This window comes from Typopeltis vanoorti, chromosome 5, assembly GCF_054136105.1.
Source record: "Typopeltis vanoorti isolate ZY-2024b chromosome 5, IOZ_Tvanoo_1.0, whole genome shotgun sequence".
NCBI lineage: Eukaryota > Metazoa > Arthropoda > Arachnida > Uropygi > Thelyphonidae > Typopeltis > Typopeltis vanoorti.
This window is the reverse complement of record NC_143553.1, coordinates 164,626,255-164,649,765: the sequence shown is the minus strand read 5'-3', so window position 1 is coordinate 164,649,765 and position 23,511 is coordinate 164,626,255. Positions and strand designations below refer to the sequence as shown.

The 23,511-nt window shown below is 37.1% G+C and overlaps 1 protein-coding gene across 4 annotated transcripts in view; it reads right to left on the bottom strand.

Moving 5' to 3' along the window:
- Nucleotides 1-23,511, bottom strand: part of LOC150107025 (MFS-type transporter SLC18B1-like) — a 508,245-nt gene that overhangs the window by 457,207 nt on the left and 27,527 nt on the right. For all 4 annotated transcript variants that reach the window (XR_016548342.1, XM_090392899.1, XM_090392901.1 and 1 more), the window contains exon 2: nucleotides 18,565-19,432. Coding sequence is in view for 3 of the 4 variants with exons in the window: in XM_090392899.1 (XP_090249025.1) it covers nucleotides 18,565-19,251 (687 nt within the window). In the remaining variant the exon portion in view is untranslated. The remainder of the gene's footprint in view (nucleotides 1-18,564; nucleotides 19,433-23,511) is intronic.

The following is a 23,511-nucleotide window of genomic DNA, read 5'->3' as shown; positions in this document are numbered from 1 at the left end:
AACCACTTACCAACTTGTATGTCTCTATCATATCATTCCCTCTTCCTCCTATCACTAGACTCTGTAAACTGCATCTTATTATTATTATTATTATTATTAAACAAGACCTCATGGAGTCAAAGACTCATCTAGGAGGTCCTTTTATCTCACACACATCTCATCATACTGCATCTTAAACACATTCAAACTCCTTGCAGACACCACACTCTCAGGCAAGGCATTCCAATCATTCACAACTCTGCACGAAAAAAACCTGCCTCTCACACCCCTACTCACACCCTCTTTATACAGTTTCCAGGGATGACCTCTGGTTCTCCCCTGATCTCCCACTATTCTCTGTAGAACTTCTCCACAATTGATCCTATAACAACCCCTTACCAACTTGTAGGTCTCTTTCATATCTCCCTTCTTCCTTCTCTCCACTAGACTCTACAAATTACATCTTTTCAATCTTTCCTCATACTCGACATTCCAGAGGTCAGAAACTACCTTAGTCAGTCGCCTTTGGACCCTTTCCAACATCTCTTCATCCTTCTTAAAACCAGGTGACCAAATCTGAGCACAATAGTCCATGTGTGGCCTAATCAAAGCCTTATACAATGGAACAAGAATCTCCCTACTTCTACACGTCAGTGTCCGCTGCATCATTCCCAGAAGTCTTTGTGTTGTCTTCACAATTTTGGCGATGTGTCCCCTAAATTTTAGATCCTTATCCACTATCACCCCCAGATCTCTTATTTCCTCTACTTCCAACAATATATTCTCACCAAGCATAAATTCTGCATCCCATCTTTGTTTTCCAAATTTTAAAACCTTACATTTTGCAACATTGAACTCACATCCCCATTTGCTTGCCAAATCACTCAATTTATTCAAGTCTTCTTGCAAGGAAAAAATTCGCTTGCCGTGCCCGAGATCGATTAACTCAGGAACTGGTCAAAAGAAGGCTTAGAAAAAGTGCCTCCAGTAGGCGACTAGACTCGAACTTATAAATCATCCTTCATGTGGTCAAGCGCTGAATGCATACACTACTTGTACTGAGCTACACAGGCTCTATGTCATTAATGTTCGATTTATTATTATAACATCACACCTCCAGCAAGTCCAAAGACTCATCGAGGGAGGGCATCTACTCCACAACTCTTCGTCTCACTACTTCACCATCTAACACCAACGCTGACTACTACCACTAGTACTTTCACAGACAATCCCAGCAGCCATGCCCACAGCGGGATTCGAACCAGCAGCCTTTTGGTTGGAGAGCAGATACGCTAACCACTCGGCCAACCAGGCCAGCATATCTTCTCATCCTTTCTTCAAACTCAACATTCCAGAGACCAGAAATTACCTTAGTCGATTGCCTCTGAACCTTTTCCAAAATCTCTTCATCCTTTTGAAAACCAAGTGACCAATCTGTGCATAGTAGTCCATATGTGGCCTAATCAGAGGCTTATAAAATGGAACCAGAATCTCTTTACTATCAGCGTTCTTGGTTGAATGGTTAGCATATCATCTTTCCAGCCAAAAGGCTGCAGGTTCAAATCCTGGTGTGGGCATGGATGTTTGTAATTGTCTATGAAAATATTGGTGGTGGTGGTGGTGGGTTGTAGATGGCATTGGTGTAGATCAGGGTTTCTCAAACTTTTCCTACGAAAGAACACTTCACAAATCCTGAAATTTTAACAGAACACCTTGGGTAGAGTCAAGTATCATCTGTCTCGTATTCAATGTAAAGCTAAGGCCACACAATCGCCGCAGCAAGCTATATCGCATCACAAAAATCTGACAGCGCACATTACAGGCGTGCTGGGCTGCAGTGCATCGAAATGACCTTGCTCATGACCGCACGTTTCCTAGAATAGATATCTCCGTACTTCACTCATGCTCTGAGGTATCGACAATCGTGGTCAGCTGAGTCGAGGCCAGCGCACTCTGGCCTTAATAGCACAATCTACACACAAAGTGAGGAGTGCCTGATTTTCAAACATTTTGAACTTGTCGCAGCATTTAAGACCATTCCGGGTTGATATTAATTTTGATAATTTTTAATGGAACACTTATTCACTTTCCGTGGAACACTGGTGTTCTGCAGAACATAGTTTGGGAAACACTGGTGTAGATGATGATTGTAGTTGCAGTTCACTGTAGGTTAGTGTATTTAGTGGTAGAGACAAAGCTGTAGAGTAGGTGCCCTCCCTCGATGAGTCTTTGGACTCCCTGGAGGTGTCATGTAATAATAATAATAAAAGTCAGTGTTCTCCATATCATCGCTAGAATTTGTGGTGTTGTCCTCACAATTTTGGCAATGTGTCCTCTAAATTTTAGATCCTTATCCACCATCACCCCAAGTTCTCTTATTTCCTCCCCCTCCAACAAATCCTCCACAAAGTGTAAACTTTACATTCCATCTGTTTTCCAAATTTTAAAATCTTACACTTTGCAACCCCAACATTATTATGGGCAACTCCAAAGCATCTTTAGACTCATCAAGGGAGGCCCTAAACACTATGTCAAGAAAGCGAAAATATGATAGATACTGTTTGTGCAGTATCTATCATATTTCGCTTTGAAATCATTCACAGTCATGGCATCCACAACACACTCTGGCAACCTATTCCACTCATTCACTGCTCTCCAAGCAAAAAACCAAATATCTTACAGGTTAAACAGCAATGTCCCTAAAACAAACCACTGAGCCACACCACAAGTGACTTTCCTCTTCCAGGATATTGCTTCCCACATATATAACTTGCTGATATCTGAGATAGCCAATCTCTATCCAATGCACTAGTCTAATATCCAACCCCAATCTATTCTAGTATGATTATCAACTTATTGTGTGATAATCATACATGTGATAATCTATCAAAAGCCCTTGCAAAATCTAAGTACGCTACTGAACAGTTCAAAAAAACCTATTAAGCAGACAGATCTGTAGCAACAAGTAGCTAAATAACCGTACCACAAAAAAAAAAATGTTCAATGACTTCATATAACATAACTGTATCTCCTAAACAAAAATAGACTAAAATAGCCATAAAAATAATGTTTACTTAGACGAGTAACATGGGAATTTTCCCAGAAATAATATCTATAATTGTATCCTTTTTTTCAAATGGTGATTGCATCAGATTAAATGATACCATGGTCAGTTAATTTATATTCTTTGATAATGAAACTAAAACTGTGATTATTATAAATTAAGAAATTATATAGCCTTAGCTTATCATTTTGATAGTATTCTTGCCAAAATTAATTGTGAATTAGCCATCAGCCTACAAGAGAAATATCAGCAATTTTGTTTAGAAGCAATCAAAAGACTGAGACAAAAAAAATTTCTGATATATGCTGTGCTATTGCTTGGGGGCTCTTTAACATACCTTTTAGGTTATCTTTTTTTTCTTTCTCGACAGCAATGAGTACTTTCACCTTTTAGTCTGGCAGGCGCTCTGACAGAAAGGATTATTATCTAGTAGATAATAATCCTAGACTAAGATATAGCTGAGAGCCTCTGTAGCTCAGTCAGTATAGATGAAGTCCAGGTTGGAAAGACCTGGGTTTGATTCCCATCCAAGACATGAGAATTCTTTATCTGGTGTCTTTTGACTAAAGGTGAATTAACCAGTCTCATACAGAGGTAAAGGTTTTTTTTTCATCTGGACTGTTGGATTTTTTGTTCCCCAGAACAAGCAAACCAGCTGTGTGAATATACACAACACCTCTACAGTCATAAAAATTGTTTCCTCTCCCCCTCCTAATGCCAGACCCTGCAACAAGCCGGTTGGGGTTTCCCACAGTCGCATAATCATAGCAGACCTTTTCAAAAGAGTGGGACATCACTATTTTGAAAAACGCTTTTCAATTTTCCAAATGCACTCTATGTAGATCGAACTCTTCTATTTGTTTCCTTTGGGAATCCATTGTTTAAATCAATGAGATGACCTAAGCGTTCTAAGCATCATTGTGATAATCTATTGTGCTCTCCTCACAATTTTAGCAATGCATCCCCTAAATGTTGAATCGTTATCCACTATTATCCGTCTAATCCATAAATTGGATTAGATGAGGTTGGATAGCATATTAGTGTGCTATACCACAATCTGCTATACTCCTTATGAGGAGTATAGTAGATGTTGTAACTTTGAATAAATAAGGTGAGTGGAGCTTCAAGTTCAGTTTTTCAAAGTGTAAGGATTTAAAATTTGGGAATCAAAGATGGGATACAGAGTGTCTCATCATCTACAGTTGGTCTGAATTCCTAGTCTCCACTTTCTCTAAGATATCCAGACCAACTATAGATGTCCTTGTCCATGAGTTTATCACCTTGTTATAATAAGTTAGCAGATTGCTAAAGGAAGACCACATTTTAGCACTCTCATGCTGTCCATGAAAGAAAATTCTACTATTGTCAACCCAATTCTGAAGCTTGGCCCGTCCTTACTACTTCTTCAAAATGTTAATCATAACTTCAGATGGACAGACTGGCCTGTAATCAAAACCTTAGTGTTATCATCTCCGTTATGAAGTGAAACAATTTTGCTCTGTTTGGAACGTGGCTCATATACAGCTTGTGTTAATCAAGTATGGCAAAAATGTTGTTAACTTCCCCTCCCCCCTTGGAATATTCTCTCTAAACACATGATGATATACAGTACATGTATCATGAAGTCCTACTACCTTATACCATTGAATTTACTCAATTTTCCATACAGTTCTGCATGTCACATTCAAAAGGATGATATATCTTTATGAAAGCATGGATGTTTGTAATTGTCTTTAGGAGGAAGATGAATTTTATCACCTGGTGTGAGACACCACCATCCGTATTTGAGGCCTGAAACAGCTTGAAAAAGTTCAATGTTTGGTCTCTAGAGTAGGGTATTCAGACTATGTAAAACATAAATACAAATATAATTATAAAAATTAATTTAAAAAAATGGAATTTAAAAAAATCCTTACTCCTCTCACTCTGAGAGGAGTAAGGATTAATGTACTAATGGATAAATTATTAAAGGATAAATTACTAATGTACTCTGAGTGTTTGGCCTCCCATATTTTTATAATTCCCTGTGGATTAATCTCATAAAATTCTCTCACTAACTTAAACATCCTAACCAAACTCTGCAATCCACATCTCTTCAATATAATCTCTTTCCATAGCCAGCATTCCAAAGTCCTGATATTGTCTTAGTCATTCGCCTCTGGACCGTCCCCCAATGCTCCACATCTCATTGAAAACCAGGTAATCAGATCTGAGCACAATAGTCCAAGTGTGGTCTGACCAGTGCCTTATACAGTGGCACAACCACTTCCTTATCCTTACATGTTAGAGTACTTCTTATCATAGCAGCACTACGATGTGCAACCTTTGTAACCCTAGCAAATATGTCCTCTAAACTTCAATCTACTGTTAACTATCACTCCCAAATCTCTAATCTCATCCACTTCCTGCAGTATAGCACCATCGATATAGTACCCAGCCTTATATTTCTGCACTTATTGATATTAAAACTATAACCCCCACTCTTTTGTCCAAGTAAAAAGTCTATTCAAATCTTCCTGAAGGGATTCAGCATCAGCAGTACTACTTAACATTCTTCCCAACTTAGCATTATCAGCAAATAACTGAAGATCCCCAATCAGTCAACATGATTCCACTGTATAAAGCAGTGACTAATACAATATCAGGACTTCGGATTGCTGGCTATGGAGAAAGGTTGAAGAAGTGTGCATTAGAGAGTTTGGTGGACAGGAAGGAAAGAGGTTTATTTATTTGTTTATGCTTAAGTAAAGAGTAGAATCACAATTTCCAGCAACAAATGATGAAAATCTTAACATATAAAAGTTCATTACATAAAAGGCACAACCAGCTTTCTAAGTCTTCGTTTTTTTTTGTTTTTTTTTTTAAATAAAGCAAAAGTAACTTGTCATAATCAAGCCAGGGGCAATTATCGTCCTACTGTAACAAGTATGACAAGGCTGCATGTTCTCACAACACTTCACAACATAAATGTAGTTGTATCCTAGGTTTAATTAGAGAGAAGTTGTGTCTTGTGTGAGAAAACTTGATCCATTAGAGGGGACCCATTTCACATTACATCATCTTCTAACATGAGGAGGAGTTCTGTTGATACCATGACGAGGACTATGAGAGTGACTACGAGAATAACGTCTTCGTGGTGAGACAGGACCGTGATCTTCTGTTTCCTCCATAACCACCACCACACCAACTACAGGTCAAGGTCCAGTAGTTCCAGCAATTCCAGGCCTTAAATTGGCTTTCCAGCCAATTTAAGGCCCTCATCCATCACTTTGTGGATGTCCTGCAGGACACCACCATGAAATTGGCGCCTTGAGCAGTCATATACAATATGAGTAATCGTCTGAGCCACGGGAGAACAATCACAATAAGGGTGATCTGACAGCCCTCATTTATGTAGAAGGTAGCCACATCTGCCCTGACTAGTTCTGATCCTGTTTACTGATGACCAAATCTTCCTCGGAAGATCAAAACCAGGCTGAAGAGCACAGGGATCTTCTACCAGGAAGCCATTTGTTGGTAGATTGTTGGACCAGTGTTCTCTCCATATGTCAGATATCGATGGCAGCGAAACTGAAGAGAGTTCGTCCATGGACCAGAGAGACTTTCTAGATTTGAAGCATAGACTAGGTGGGTTTATGAGAGTCTGATGTAGGGGCAGGAGTTGGTTGCTCACTGCTTTATTAAATTCCTTAATCGAGGCTTGTCTTCTCCATATGTGTGGTGGAGCAATGTTAGATAGAACAGGCAGCCAGGAGAGAGGGAGGTGCTTCTCGTTGTCCCACTAATTATGCGCATGGTAGTGTTTAGCTGGGAGTCTATAATGTTAGTGTGTGTACTTCTTTCCTAGACAGGGGCACAATATTCTGCTGCAGAGAATGCGAGGGCTAGTGCACACGACCATAGGACTTCTGCACCACAACCTCAGGTTGTTCCAGCAAGCCTTGAAATGATATTACTTCTGGTTTTAATTTTATTGGAGAGGTAGATGACGTGCCTTTTATAGGTTAGGCTTATGTCAAGGCCCACCCAAAGGTATTTTGGGTGAGGCTCGTGTTCTACCATTTTTCCACAGAAGGAAAGGTTGGGTTGTCGATTCCCCTCTGCATTGTACAGGTGGAATACTGAGGACACTGTTTTCGTTGGATTTGGCTTCAAGTATACCACTGCTTAAAGTACTTTTCCAGGATGTTCAGGTCTGTATTCAAGGTTGATTCTAGGTTGGTAAAGGAGGTGGATTGATGTAACATCGCTAGGTCATCAGCATACACATACTTGCTTGATCTGATATGAGGGATCATACACGTAGATGTTAAAAAGTATAGGGGATGACACAGAGCCCTGAGGAAGACCGTTGTGAAGGAATCTGGGCCTGCTCTTTTTTCAGCCAATATGGACCCGGATCTTTCTGTTGGAGAGAATAGAATCAAAAAGTTGTAAAGTTTTTTTACACTTTATAATATTTCCTAGTTTTAGGAGGAGGCCCCTGATCCAGACAGTGTCATAAGCAGATGTTAGGTCAGTGAAAGTGGCTCCAGATTTAAGTTTCTTCTGGAAGCCTGCTTCAATTTGAGTTATCAAGGCCAGGACCTGGTCACAGCAACTTCTTCCTGGCCTGAAGCCAGCTTGTTCAGTCGGGAGTGCTCTTTCGATGAGCGGTAAAATTCTTTTAAGGAGAATTCTTTCAAAGAGCTTAAAGGTGGTGCAAAGCAAGGAGATAGGTTGCAGGTTTTTCACATCATTTAGATCTTTCCCTGGTTTGGGCACGGCAATTATTTTGGCTTCCTGCCACAGCTTTGGTAGTTTACCAGTCATGATGATTTCTGAGAAAAGGGCACCCAGCCATGTTTGGCCATATTGACCAAGATGTTTTAGGAACTCAGGGGGTATACCATCCACTCCTGCAGCTTTGCCATTCTTGATAAGTTTTAAGGCTATTTGTACCTCTTCCTGAGATATAGATATGGGTGTACGAGTTCAGGAAACTCGGGTTCCATCCTCAGGATTTGTCTGGTGGAAGCTTGTACAGCAATTGTCCTGGTAGAGCTGGGATGAATCTTAGAGGTTTTCAATAATTGGTTAGCCATTTGATCAGGAGTTATCTCTGTTGTTTTTTGTGTTGTTGGCTCTGCTCCACCTAGGGAAAGAGGTGATATGAGAGAAACATTTAAGTTAGTGAGTGGATTTTATCAGATTAATACAGATGGGATTATAAAAAGAGTAGAAGGTGAAAAGAGAAAACCAGAGGCTATCCCTGGAAATTATGCAAAAATGTGGTGAAGAGGGGTGTGAGGAGTACATTTTTTACATGGAGAATTATCAATAAATGGAAAGCATTACCAGAATGTGTTGTTAATGCAAGGAGTGTTAGGTATTTTAAAATTCAGTTTGATAAACATGCTGTCATTTGAATGAACCTTTCAAGATGAGTCTGCTGACTCCATGGAGAGTGCAATAATAATAATAATAATAATAATAATAAAATAGATTGCAGATGGTTTTCCAGATTCTGTAAATTACTAATCCATCATTCTTGTTTAGATTTGGGTGATGTTTCAGCATCTCACAAGCTTCTGTGAACTTTCTTTCAAACTAGGTTTTAGTGAATTATAGGGAATTGGTGCTTTTCCACTTGATTCGGTGACATGTCTGAAGTGCATGGTCTTACAGCCTGTTTTACCAATGCGGAGGAATTTAATGTGCTGTTTATGTTTATCTTTTCTTATTGAGATGGTGCACCTGTTTCCCCTATGTAGAATAGGTTGCAGGTGTACTGAATTTTTTAAACCCCTGTGTGGGCAAGGTAGGGAAGGCAATCTTTTGATGAGCTGAGTATACTTCTTAATTTTGCAGAGGTCTGAAGGTTTTGTAGTGTTCTATTTTTTTTGACATTCCCCTAATGTATTGTATGGCTATGGCATTCTTATAATCTTTTTTTTGCTTTTGATGGTATTACTGTGGAGGATCTTGTGAACTGTTTTGTGTTGTAGCCATTTTTTATAAACATTTGGCTAATAATTTCATATTCTTTGTTCACAGCCTACTCACTGGAACAAATTGTCAGGACTCTATGTTTGAGGGTACTGATGACCCATGGTTTTTGTGTTGAATGGTGGTATGAATTTTTTATGTATGAATTGGCCTGTGTATGTGTACATTTGCAGTAGACTATGAATGAAAGGCAGCCTTTATTGTTTTCAATCTCAATGGTAAATTGGATGCATTTGCTTCCAATTTACCATTGAGTTGTTTGTTCAGGTAGCTTGAAATGTATATTTAATGTTTTGTGGCCATGGGGCCAAAGAGAAAAAAATTCATCAACACATGTGAGCCAGACTTTGGGCTTTAGGCTTGTTGAATCTAGAGTTAATTGCTCAAAGGCTTCCATGTAAAAGTTAGCTGGGGGGGGGGGGGGAGTGGTGTGGTGAGCCCATTGCTCTGCCTTCTTTTTGCAGGTAGAAATACCTGAGAGTGAAGTACATAGCCAAAGAGGGCCATGATATCTGACAGAAATATGTTTTGTATGAGAAGAATACTATCATTGATCAGCACATTAGTGAAAAGGTCATTTATGTCAAAGCTGACTAATAAATCTTCATCGTTGGGTGTGAAAAAAAAAAATCAGTTAATGCCTTTTTATTCCCATATATAGGGAGTAGGCGAGACCATTTTAGCCCTATCTAACTTTTGGAGACTGAGTGGGCAGTTCAATCTCCACTGGTAGCCAATCAGCGATAGCTGGTCCAGGGCTATTACTAATTAAGCAGCATGCAGTGAAGAGAGACAGCTCAATAAGTGCCGCCATCTTGTGATCACTAACCCTAACACTCGTATTTAATGTCTGAAATAATGTAGGTTCTACGGTCGATTTTCTTGAGTTTACAGGAAGAAAAACCCAAGTTTCCGGGAGAAAAAACCTGCTTGCCCATGCCAGAGAGCAACTAACTCGGGAAGCAGTCAAAAAGAAGGCTTAGAAAAATTTCTTCTAGTCGCCGACTAGATTCGAAACGAAGAAGTCTTCCTTCACACAGTCAAGCACCGTGGTGTAAACAGCACATCCACTGAACTATCGTTTGGTGTGATGTTTTTTAATTTTCTTTATGAAGTGTTGTGCATTTTTTTTTTATGTAGGAGGGAGAATGTCCTGCCAACTAGTGGTAGGTCATTCCGCTAGTTTCTTGGCTAAGTGAAATTGGGGCTGTCAATTCCTTCAATTATCGGTTATATAGGTGTGTTTGTTGGGTGTATTTTAGGCAGTCCATAAATTCTGGGAGCATGGGCATAATGCGGTAATAGCTTTATAATTGTTTCCTCTAGTCACATGATCACTGACTTGATTAATTCTGTTGTTTTCTTTTTGATGTGGTTTGTAGTATTGCAGTTAACCAATTGGTACATGTTCTGGTCAGATATCAACTAGTTTATTGGTTCCATCTTAATTAATCAGCTAGCTTTCTAAAACGATGTAGAGACAGCAACTTAATACCTACCTGCATTAGGCTTAAAAGGAAGTTTACTTCAGCCAAAGTGCTCCATATTTATGCTCATATGGAAAAAGCTATGTTGAGAGAACAAATCAATCAGGCCAGCAAAAATTACCCAAAGCTACATTTTTACAACTAAAATTAGAGCTATTGAGCCACATAAATCCCAATATTTGGGATATTCCAGAGAGGAGTAACCATACTGGCAAAAAGAAGGTATGGTCAGAGGCTCACCAATTTCTCCCCCTATAGCTATCTTTTACATGGATGACTTCGAGCAATAAGCTCTACATTCAGGAAGCCTAAAGCCCAAAGTCGGTTCAGATATGTTGATGAAATTTTCACTATTCGGCCCCACAGCTGCAAAACATTAAACACATTCCTAAACCACTTGAACAAACAACACAAATGTATCCAATTTACCACCAAGATTACTCTCTTCCTATTCCATGTGCATTTGTCACATTTTCCCTTGGGATGCCTTTCATTCACGGTCTAACACAAACTTACACACACACAGGCCAATAAATACATAAAAATTCATACCACCATCCAACACAAAAACTAGGGGTCATCAGCATCCCTCAAACATAGAGTCCTTAACAGTTTACTCCGATCAGCAGACACTGAAGAAGGAATATGAAATGATTGAGACTTTTAAACTGTTGAGAGGTCATTACAGGGTTGACACTTGGGAGTTCTTTCGCTTGGTTGAACAGCGGGAAGGAGTGATGACAAGAGGCCATCCCTGGAATTTAAGAAAGGAAACTGTGAGCAAGAGGGTGAGGAGTGGTTTCTTTGCTTGGAGGATGGCTGAACCATGGAATGCATTGCCTGATGGAGTGGTGAGAGCAAGAACGGTCAATGAGTTTAAGGAGTGGTATGATAGACTTTGTGTTTCTTAGGGGGGGGACCTCCCCTCGATGAGTCTTGATAGACTTTGTGTTTCTTAGGAAGGACCTCCCACGATGAGTCTTTTGAATCCATGGAGGCCTGAATAATAATAATAATAAAATAATAATAATTATTATTAGCCAGGTGTATTTGAGGCAGGTGACCAGTGGTGTGCCTCAGGGCTCTGTGCTCGGGCCATTGTTGTTTAATTAGTATATAAAGGATATAGGAAATGGCTTAAAGGGAGATATTCAGTTGTTTGCTGATGATGCAAAGTTGGGTAGCACAATAAAAAATCAAGCTGATGTTGAAAGTTTGCAGGATGATTTAAATAAGCTGGTAAAATGGGCAAAAGATAATGGATGTCAGTTCAATGTGGAAAAGTGTAAAGTCATGCATTTTGGGATTAAAAGATTACCAGCTGTGTACTACATTGATGGAAAAGTACTCCAAGAGATTGATGAGGCTAGGGACTTAGGAGTGTTGGTAGATAGGGAGATGAAGTTCAGAGGACAGGTTATTGCTAAGGTGTCCAAGATTGCACATAGAATTACTTGGTTGTTGAGGAACACACAGACATTCAGAGATAAAGAAGTTATTATTCTCCTTTATAAAGCATTGATACTTCCACATTTGGATTACTGTGCTCAGGTCTGGTCACCTGAAATCCTTGGAGATGAGGAGGCTGTGGAGAGGGTTCAGAGAAGAGTGACCAAGTTGGTGAGTGATGTAAAAAATGCTCCCTACATTGATAGATTGAGAGCTTGTGGATTGCAGAGATTGGTTGTTGGCAAATAAGAGGGGATATGATAGAAACATTTAAATTACTGAAAGGTTTTGATGCAGGGGAAATGTTTCAGCCGTGTGATAGTGATAGAAGAACAAGAGGTCATCCCTGGAAATTTAAGAAGAGTGTGGTTAACAAAGGTGTCAGAACAAGATTTTTTGCCTGGAGGGTGGTGAATGAGTGGAATTTATTGCCTGACTTAGTTGTGAGCTCTTCGTCTGTAAATGAATTCAAGAAGAGATATGACAGATATTGTTTTGCTAGTTTGGGTCTCTCGCGATGGGTCTACTGACTCCATGGAGATACCCATAATAATAATAATAATAATAATAATAATAATAAAAATAGCTACAACAAAAAAAAAAAACAGTTCACAAGATCCTCCAACAATAATACCATTAAAAGCAAAAAAGATTACAAGAATGCCATAGCCATACCATACATTAAGGGAATATCAGAAAAAATACAACACTACCTAAATATAACATTAAGAAAACATCGAACGCATTAAGGCAAAGAGTCAGACGCTGCGGTGAAAAGATAAGTTTTCGTTATTTAGCATAGTTAAATATAGTTTTATTAGCTTATAGTTAGAGCATATAACATAGTATTTAGCATTTAGTTGCAGTAGTATTTATTATTTAGCATTTAGTTTAGTAGTTCCTTGGCAGTAAGTGAATGACAGCGGCCACAGCTCCAATTACAAATGCTGTGTCACGAAGTCCTCTCCATTTAAGGATACTTGTGACATAAAGATTGAATAATATAAGCACGTAAACACAAGAAAGATATTTAATTAGCCAAATATTTCGGTCTGAAAATTGCAGACCATCTTCAGTGGCACTACAAGAACAGTTTTAAAAAATACAAGGTAGAATACTAACAATAGATCATTAAAAATAGAACAAGATGCGTGATGTTATATCACTAAGTATTAAAGGGAATATTATTAAGCAGAGACATGATTGAAATAAAGATATTAATTAATAATATTAAATAATAAAATTAATATGAATTAATGAGTTATCCTGATTAGACTTTCCCAGATTTTTGATACAGATATACAGTCATTCCGATTCAGGTTAGGATGGTGGAGTAAAGCCTCTACGATTTCTTTAAATAAACATTCAAATTTATAGCGGGATCTATGTAAGAGGCAAGTTTTTGACTAAAGGATGTTGTGGTTAGTTTCAATCCAGTGCTGAGCCAATCCAGATTTTTCAGGTTTGTTGTGATGAATGGAGGATTGATGTTCTTTGATTCTTTTTTCAAGAGAGCATCCAGTTTGTCCAAAATAGGAGAGATCACAGTTGCAGGGAATTTGATAAACTCCAAAAAGAGACACAGTTGAGCGTTTGTCTTTAGGAGAAGGAAAATGGGAAGATAATTTGTTAATAAGTGAATACATAGCTGTTAACTCATATTTCTTCAAAATTCTTGAGATAGGTTCTGAAATCCCAGAGATGTATGGAATTGGAACTTGACATATTGAATCTTTGTTGTTTAGTGGTGGATTATAAGAATCAAGAAAATGTTGTGTACTCTTTTCAGAAAAGCCACTGAGTTTCATGTGTTGTTAGATAGTAGAAAGTTCTTTCTGTAGAAAATTAGAAGTAGAACAATTAGTTTTGGCTCTTCTGATTAGACATTTTATGATTCATGTTTTTTGACAAGGATGATGGGCTGATTCTTTAAGAATATACCAACCTGTGAACGTTAGTTTCCTGTAAACTGTAGTTGTAAGAGTATTTGAAGGTGACTGGATGAGGAGAACGTCTAAAAATGATAACTGGTTGTTTTTTTCCATTTCCATAGTAAACTTTATACGATGATGTAAGGAATTGATATTGTTTAAAAAAGAAGGTTAGGAGTCTTTGTTGTGAGGCCATATAGTAAAGATGTCATCTATATATCTTATCCTAAAGGATGGTTGAGGGAAAATAGATGAGAAAAGGACTTTTTCTAGATGTTGTAAATAAACATTGGCTAAAGCAGGAGAGAGAGGACTTCCCATGGCCATTCCTTCTACTTGGCAGTAAAATTCATTTTGACATAAGAAATATCCAGAGTGTATTACGAAATCAAATAGTTTTATAATGTCTTCTGGAAAGATGCCAGCCAGTAATTTTAAAGTCTCCTTGAGAGGTACATTTGTATATAAAGATTTTATATCAAAGTTCACCATAAGATCTGTAGGCTTATGTAAATTTGAAAAATATCTCATTGCAACCTACAGATCTTAAATTGAGCTTTGATATAGAATGTGTAGTGCCACTGAAGATGGTCTGCAATTTTCAGACCAAAATATTTGGCTAATTAAATATCTTTCTTGTGTTTGTGTGCTTATATTATTCAATTTAAGGACTCTATTTTACAAAAGATAATAAAGGATTTTGTGTCATGCAGTGCTCATGGTATGTATGCATCCCGGGAGTTGGACATGTGGTGTGTGAGAGAAGGGGTGAGTGCATATATGCACAAAATGTAGGCAATGGGAGGAATTTAATGAATTAGATATTACGATAGCCAATCTAGTTGCCTCAGGGACGGGAAATAAATGTCGGGAGATAAGTAGTGTGATAGGAGAGAATGACGAGCGAAATATGAAGGAAGAAATAAGAGTGGGGAGTGTAGAAAGCTTGAATGATTGTGAAGTTTTCGGGGATGGTCTTGATTGGGAAGATGAATGGCAAGTAAGACTGACTAACTTGCAGAGAGAGAGAGAGAGATAGACGAGTTGAAAGAGGAGGTGGAATGTCTCGGGAACAAGATCAGAAGTACAACAGATGGGATTAGGTGAATGTAAGAGATGAATGCAAGGCAAATCAGAGTAGGAGTGAGATATGAATGAGTGAGTGAGTAATGAAAAACACAATAATGATAAAATGCAGCAGCACAAGTTCAGAGTAGCTTATTCACAGACACTGTTTGGCAGACCTCAATTGTTCAAGTTTTCCTGAATTTGCACTTCAGCATGCTCAGTGAACAAAGCTCTCTCTTTATATCTAACACCAAAACCATTTAGATGCAGTCCATCAGCACTGTACAAATGCTCCTTTCCGTCAAACACAGACCACAGATCCACCAATCCTACATCATTCCTTCTGCATAACCTACATATAGGTTCAGTAGCTAGCAATGCCCTCCTCCTCATTAACGCCTCTATCATAGTGTGGAGGAGACTTACAATCTTCACCTTCTCGTTCTTTAGTTTTGCCTCTTCTAGTAACTGCTTTACATCCTCCCTCATAGAATACTTCTCACCTCTGAAATCATTTGTGCCAACCAAGACAATCATTTCCTTCGACTTACCTTTTTGCATCCTAATAACGTGACTAATATTGAATTTTTGCACCAAGGAAACACGATTTTTTGCAATTTCATTAAGTACTCCCCTGACCACTGAGTCTCCATATATAATTTTCTCCTTAATTTGTTTTTCTTGTTTGTTCTTCACTCGATCTTTATTATTACTTCAGACAACCTGCTTCTTTCTCTTTTCAGCAATGCTAATCTCTTACTGCTTCTAAAATTTTTCAATTTCGCATTTTGTCTTGTGAAGGATAACGTTCAAATGTGCTATTTGTTTATTAATGTATATTTTGTTCTCCTCTATTTTCACAGCCGCATGTTTGACATTAATAACCTCTTTTCTATCCAATCATTGGTACCTGTCCACTCTACTAACATTTCTGCATTCTCGTCACCTAATAGGCACTCTCTGTCTAGTTTCAATTTTCTTCCACTTATCCTTTAATTTTTTTGACAAATACATTTCACACATGCTGTACTGCATAAAATCCTGCAAAATTCAAATCACCGAACAACATGGTCTTTGCCACCATTGCTCTAGCACACACTGGAGTCATACCAAATTTTGTATTTAAACAAAAAATGCACAGTTTACTTACAAACTAAGTAGCTCATTCAATCACACACTCATTTAAAACCAAAACTACAATAAGTTTACCCAATATTTTCAACTAAAATACTTATCCTTCTGGAGCGATAAACACACACTATTTATAGCATCCAGAAAACGGTGGAAGAACCACAACACATGAAAATCTTAATATAAGAGGACTGTAGAGATGTGTTTAATGTAGGTCTGCTATAAAACTTTATTTTTATTGAGTTATACTGATTTTTATATTGATATGTATAAAAAAAACGTATTTTGTTAATTTATTTATATTTTTGTATATATATATATATATATATATTTTTTTTTTTTTCACCAGAGGTCATGCCGATTGTATTCCATTATTTTGGAATAATCAACTGGAATAATCAAATGTTTTGTTGATTATTCCATTTTGTCATAATCAACAAAACAGTTTTTAATGACTATCAAAGCCTTCACAAGCATAATAAGTGCGATAAAAAAAAGTCTTTATGACATAAAACATGCCAAAGAATCACACTATGTAAATAAAACTTACAATTCTTATTCTAATTTTTAGTCACCAACTAAAAATTCTCACTCATTACCAAGACACACAAACAAGTGCATTTTTCAAACCCTGCACTTAATCCTTGCAATGGGGAAAATAAGCTTCTTTTAAAATATTAAGCTAAAGAAAATTCTTTATGAAAATATGTGTGACAATTTTATGGAAGGAATGTAAAAAATAGTCAAGGGGTGTGGAAGCAGTATCAGATTGAATAGCTGGAGTCAAAGAAAAAATCAGACAAGTGTTAGAGTAGCATCATTAAACAGGAGCTGCAAAAATAAATAAATAAATGGTGTGGCAGGAATATAAGCAGAAATGTGAGCAGTACTTCTGATGAGAATGTTGATCACATAAGTTGGTCATTGATATGGTAGAAAGGGCAAAATCAAATTATAAGAGGAAATTAATCAAGCAGGCCAAATGAAATCTCAAAGAGTTCTTTCTGTTTGTGGCTAAGGTAAACAATTAACAAAGCATTTAGATTTATCTTACTTTTGTGTAGTGTCATGTAGCTTATATCCTGTACATATGTATGTTTTCCTGATGATAACCTCAATACAAAGGTCGAAACATTGAGTGTTATTTTCTTAATTAAAAGTTAAGTAATTACTCGAACACGTGCGTTTTTTTTGTCTCCATAAATTCTTCACTGAGAGAGTAACTGTTTCAGGATGAAAATAATAAGTTTTCTTACTGTCCAGATATCCAGGTGACCAGATCTGGGCACAGAAACCCATATGAAGCCTGACGACTGCCTTGTACAGAGCAACTGCCACCCCTCCTCACTATCAAGGTCCTCTGCATTAGAGCAGCAATTTTCTGGGTAAGTAACCTTTAAAATTTTTTGATGTATTCCATGAACTACAGCTCCCTATCAACCAAGGTCACCAGATCCCTTGCCTCCTCCTCCTCCTACAGCAAAGTTCCTTCAATATAATAAACCTTATTCCATCCTCTCTGCCAATGTAGCAAGAGAAGCAACTCCAATTCTCAGCCCAAATTACCAACCTATTCAAATTCTCTTGCAAATTCAGAACTTCCTGATGCTGCTCTTCATAATTCGGCATCATCATCAAGCAAATGAACAATGACAAATATTAATTTTTCAAAAGCTGTGTGTTTGATAAAAGGATCTCCTAGATGAGTCTTTGACTCGATGGGGTCTTGGGTAAAATAATAATAATAAAAAAGAAAATTAAGTGAGTTGGGCAATTTTGTTGAAACCTACTACAGTCTCAATGAAAGAACATTCTGGCACTATAATTGAGTTACTAATGGGCAAATGACATGCAATATACAGCATTTCTCTATCGAGTCAATTCTACCTTCCCTTGGTGTAGCCTATTTCCACAAAATGAGTTGTGGCAAACGCAGTGAGTATTCCCAAAAGAATATCTTACTAGTTGAAAGAAATACCAACTAGACTGACTATGTGATAGCAACCTTCATTTCCCATCACCCAGCTTATTGAAAGCTTGAAATGGTGAATGTGCTATGTTTGGTCTCCAGAGCAGGGGTTCTGGTTTCTATATGCCCCTTTTATATCCTGCTAAACACACTTAGAGACCTAAAACCTCCTCTATTGTGAGAGTACATCAGTAAAAATGGTGGTGCTGTAGGCTGTATGCCAGATAGTACATGGGCCTGAACTTGTCAGGAGGCTTCCCAGTCAACTAATGCATAATCCTGCTACCACATACTCTGCTGTTAAACATTCTTGACTAGCATATCTAGATCAGTGCTTTTCTAACACAGTAATGGTTATAATGTATTAATCATTTAATATATTCCATTATTATGAAATAATAATATACTGCTGTTTTCACTATAAAAATGTTATATTAGTAATTTAAATCAGTTGCACTCACAAACATAATTATGATTATCTTGGGAAAATATACATACCTCTAAAGGAAAGAATGGAGCAATAATAGACATAATGAGAAACGATGTAAAATCCACTAAACATATGCAAAAAATTATTAGCTTCTGGTGTGTAGTAAATTTGACTCTTTTTTTCTGAGGTGGAAGTGATAAAGAATTATCTGTTATATCTTTACTAACTGATCTTGTGCGTCTTGCACTTAATCGTCTTTCTCGCTCTCCTGGCAAAACTCGTGGACAGCCAAAGAGCTTACCCTTGAATGAATGCACTGAAAGCTTTAGTGTAAGTGGTGGTGGCTGTGATTCTGATGATAATCCTCTAGATAAAGGAGGGCAACTTTCAACAAAGGGTGCATTAGAATCACTTTCAGAACTGTTCATTATGTCAGTTTCACATGCATTTGGATCATATAAAGGAGAGATCTGTTCTGCACCTTCAGAAAACTCATTTGTATCGTACATGTCTGATTCTTCAGCAGTAAATGTGCTCACCAGTATTGTAGAGGAATACTCAAGGTGAGGATCTCTTTGTTCTTGTGATAAACATAACTGCCCTGTAGCAGATGCAAAAGTTTCATCAGATGATACAGTATTTGCCATTAAGACTTCACAGGACACAGAACGATACTTAACTTCATTTATAAATTCATCAGAATAATCATCGCTGAATTCAGATAATGGTTCATCTGTGGCATGGTCTTTATTCATTATGCAATTCTTTTTTTTTTTACTGTTTTTCTTGCAACTATATTTTGCTATGGTCTCTACTAATAGGATTCTGCTTACACTAATATTTATTATATACTCTTCTTAACAATGAAGTTTACTGTCTGTAATTAATGTTCCAAAAATTGCTTCACAGAAAACTCCAGAATATAATTCTGATATGCTACAGAAAAAGAGAAAAAAAAAATTATTAGTACTTTTTACTAATGATTGCAGTAGTAATGCCAACATTACCACTGTAATCAATCACAAGGAGAGGTAAAAAGAAGTTACTGTATACTTAGCATTTTATAAACTGAACTAATGAAACAGACTCAACTCCTCGTGATCCAGCACAAAATTTTTCATCAGGAGATCATCATCATCATGAAAAATGTGCTGGATCATTAGTCAGGTGTAACAGTGGGTTGCTTGATATATCTTAGTCATATATTCAATCATGGACTTGAATTTAAAAACTTTTGTTAATGCTACAGATAATTTTTATTATTTAACTACCAGTATTGAATATGTTAACTACTTATATATTCAGTGTGTACATTTTATTACTGACACAGGATAAGGATCTGATATTTAGGGGACACATAGCCAAAATTGTGAAGACAACACAAAGGCTTTTGGGAATGATGCAGAGGACACTGACGTGTAGAAGTAGGGAGATTGTTCCATTGTAAAAGGCTTTGATTAGGCCACACATGGACTATTGTGCCCAGATTTGGTCACCTGGTTTTCAGAAGGATGAAGAGATGTTGAAAGGTAGTTTCTGACCTCTGGAATGTCGAGTATAAGGAAAGATGTAATTTGCAGAGTCTGGTGGACAGGAGGAAGAGGGGAGAAATGATAGAGACCTACAAGTTGGTAAGGGGTTATTATAGGATAAATGCTGGAGAAGTTCTACAGAAAATAGTGGGAGATCGGGGGAGAACCAGAGGTCATCCCTGGAAACTGTATAAAGAGGGTGTGAGTAGGGAGTGAGAGGCAGGTTTTTTTCGTGCAGAGTTATAAATGATTGGAATGCCTTGCCTGAAAATGTGGTGTCTGCAAAGAGTTTGAATGTGTTCAAGGCACAGTATGATGAGCTGTGTGTGTGTGTGATAAAAGGACCTCCCAGATGAGGCTTTGACTCCATGAGGTCTTGGGGTGATAATGATAATAATAATGATACATGATGATTTTCATACACGTTTTCACCACTTCTTTCTCATCTTACAAGTTTTAATATCCATTATTAATGGTTCGCATTTTGCATACCCATAATTTTTTATATCCATCATGGATATAAAAATAAGCCAATTGCTAAGATCAGTAATTGGCTTCTTTTTAAAGACAATTAAAAAATTGGCTTTAAAAAAATAAATAAAATATGCCTGAATAGTCTTTATATAAATATTTTTGTGATGCCTGAATATCCTATTATTGTCTTACTGATTGTATTCCATTATTTTGGAATAATCAACTGGAATAATCAACTGTTTTGTTGATTATTCCATTTTGTTATAATCAACAAAACAGTTTTTAATGACTATCAAAGCCTTCACAAGCATAATAAGTGAGATAAAAAAAATATCTTTATGACATAAAACATGCCAAAGAATCACACTATGTAAATAAAACTTACAATTCCTATTCTAATTTTTAGTCATCAACTAAAAATTCTCGCTCATTACCAAGACACACAAACAAGTGCATTTTTCAAACCCTGCACTTAATCCTTGCAATGGGGAAAATAAGCTTCTTTTAAAATATTAAGCTAAAGAAAATTCTTTATGAAAATATGTGTGACAATTTTATGGAAGGAATGTAAAAAATAGTCAAGGGGTGTGGAAGCAGTATCAGATTGCATAGCTGGAGTCAACAAGAAAAAATCAGACAAGTGTTAGAGTAGCATCACTAAACAGGAGCTGCAAAAATAAATGAATAAATGGTGTGGCAGGAATATAAGCAGAAATGTAAGCAGTACTTCTGATGAGAATGTTGATCACATAAGTTGGTCATTGATATGGTAGAAAGGGCAAAATCAAATTATAAGAGGAAATCAATCAAGCAGGCCAAATGAAATCCCAAAGAGTTCTTTCTGTTTGTGGCAAGTAAAAGAAAGAATGATTACCAAAGGATAACTGTAGTAAAGAAATAGTAAGGAAAAGATAGAAGCAGAATCAACAGTTGAATACTGAATGATCATTTTTCCAAGGTTACCATCCAGGTGGAGCTAATGTAATGGCAAATGTAATAGGGATTGATATGAGAATGGAGGTGTTTAGGATATTACAAAATATCAATAAGAATACAGTCATGAAATTTAGGTGGGATATCTACCAATGTGTTTGAAAAAAAGTATACAAGGCCAGTGACCATGAGCCAGTATCCAAGACCAGGCTGTTAATTTTAATTCTTAGCTGGCAAGATTCCTAAAAAGGATTAGATGCAAGACAAGATAGTTTTGTTACATAGAGTAGGTTCCAAGACAAAGGCAACAAATTAAAGACCGATCAGTATCTAAATAGTGGTTTAAGGTATTGGAAAAATTTAGGAATGGATGCAAATGAATGTGGGATTATATAGAAGAAATCTCAATTTTTTTGAAGGATAGAATTTACCTTAATAATTTACTCACTTTATACAATAATGCAACAGCTGAACTGGATAAAGAAAATGGCACAATACTGCCAGACCACAATGGTACTTGGCAGATACCACAGAAAACTATTATGTAAACCAGAATCGACGGGGACAGATATGAAGCTAGTGATGGATAAGAGGGTGGCTGATGGATAGAAACCAAATACATGAAAGAGTAGTTTATGGGAGAGTATAATCCAAGAGAAGTTAGGTGACAAGCAAAGTGTTTACAGGTCTTAGTACTACTTGGGCTGTTGCTGTTTAATTTCTATATTAATGATATCAGAAATGATCTGAGGAGAAATATACAGTTGTTTGCTGATGATGCTAAATTGGAGAGGGTTAACAGTCAACAAATATGATGCAGAGATCTTGCAATCAAGTTTCACTTGATTGACATTTAACAGATTAGTCTTTTGAGTCAAGGATAATGGTTAGCAGATCAGTGTGGCAAAGTGAAAAGTTATTTGCTTTAACCATCCAAATGCCATACATATAAAATATATCATAAATATAAGCTTCATATCCATGCTATTTCAACAGTATGTAAATATTATATTAACGTCAATGGACACTTCATATCCATGTAATTATTGACATGTAAACATGTCAAGGCTGGTTCAGTGGTTAAGATGAAAAGACAATGATATGCATATGACATTCTTCTTCTCTTCTTCTTCAACCTTTTTGGTTCTGTCCACTGTGAATGAAGGTCTCCCCCATAGTTTTCCAGACCACTCAGTTTTCTGACTCTCTCCCATCCATCTCACTCTTGCAACTTGTTCCAGTTCATCCCTCCACCTTCTTCTCAGTCTTCCAATTTATCTTGCTCCATCCATTAGTCTCCACTCTGTTGTTTTTCTAGTCCATCTCCCGTCATTGCATCTGGCAATATGGCCAGCCCATCTCCACTTAGACTGTTTAATGTATTTTACAATATCCGTGACACCTGTTTGAAATTTTATCCAGGTCTTCCTATCTCTTAATGTTATTTTTAGCATACTTCTCTCCATGTGATGTTGTATTGTTCTCATCTTTTTCTTTAGGGCTTCTGTTAAAGTCCATGTTTCTCCCGCATATGTTAGGACAGGAAGTATGCACTGGTCGAAAGCTTTCCTTTTTAGACTCATAGGGATGCCACTTCTGAATATGTCTCTCATTTTCCCATAAGCCATCCATCCAAGGGTGAATTCTTCGTTCAATCTCTTTTCTTTAGCAATCTTCAAAGGACAGCAATTGGCCCAAATATACATATGAGGTAACTTGTTCTATTTCATGGTTTTCAACTTCAACAGTTCTTTGGTTTATGTATTTATTCATCATTATTTTTTTGTTTTTTCTCTATTTATTTTTTAATCCAATTACTCCGGAGGCTTCGTTTAGCTGATTTAGCCTTTCTTCCAGCTCTTCAAGATTATCTGCTATTACAGTCTCCCACAGTATAGAGAGCTGTCATTGGAAGGCTGCCAAGAAGAGTCCATTCATGTTGAAGGGGAGAAAGAAATAAGGCGATGTACAAATTGGTCACCAAAACGCAAATTTACGTGCTTTATACATAAAATTTTCCAACTGTTATACAAGCAAAATAGTTACCATTTTATAAACTACAATACTCATAAAAGA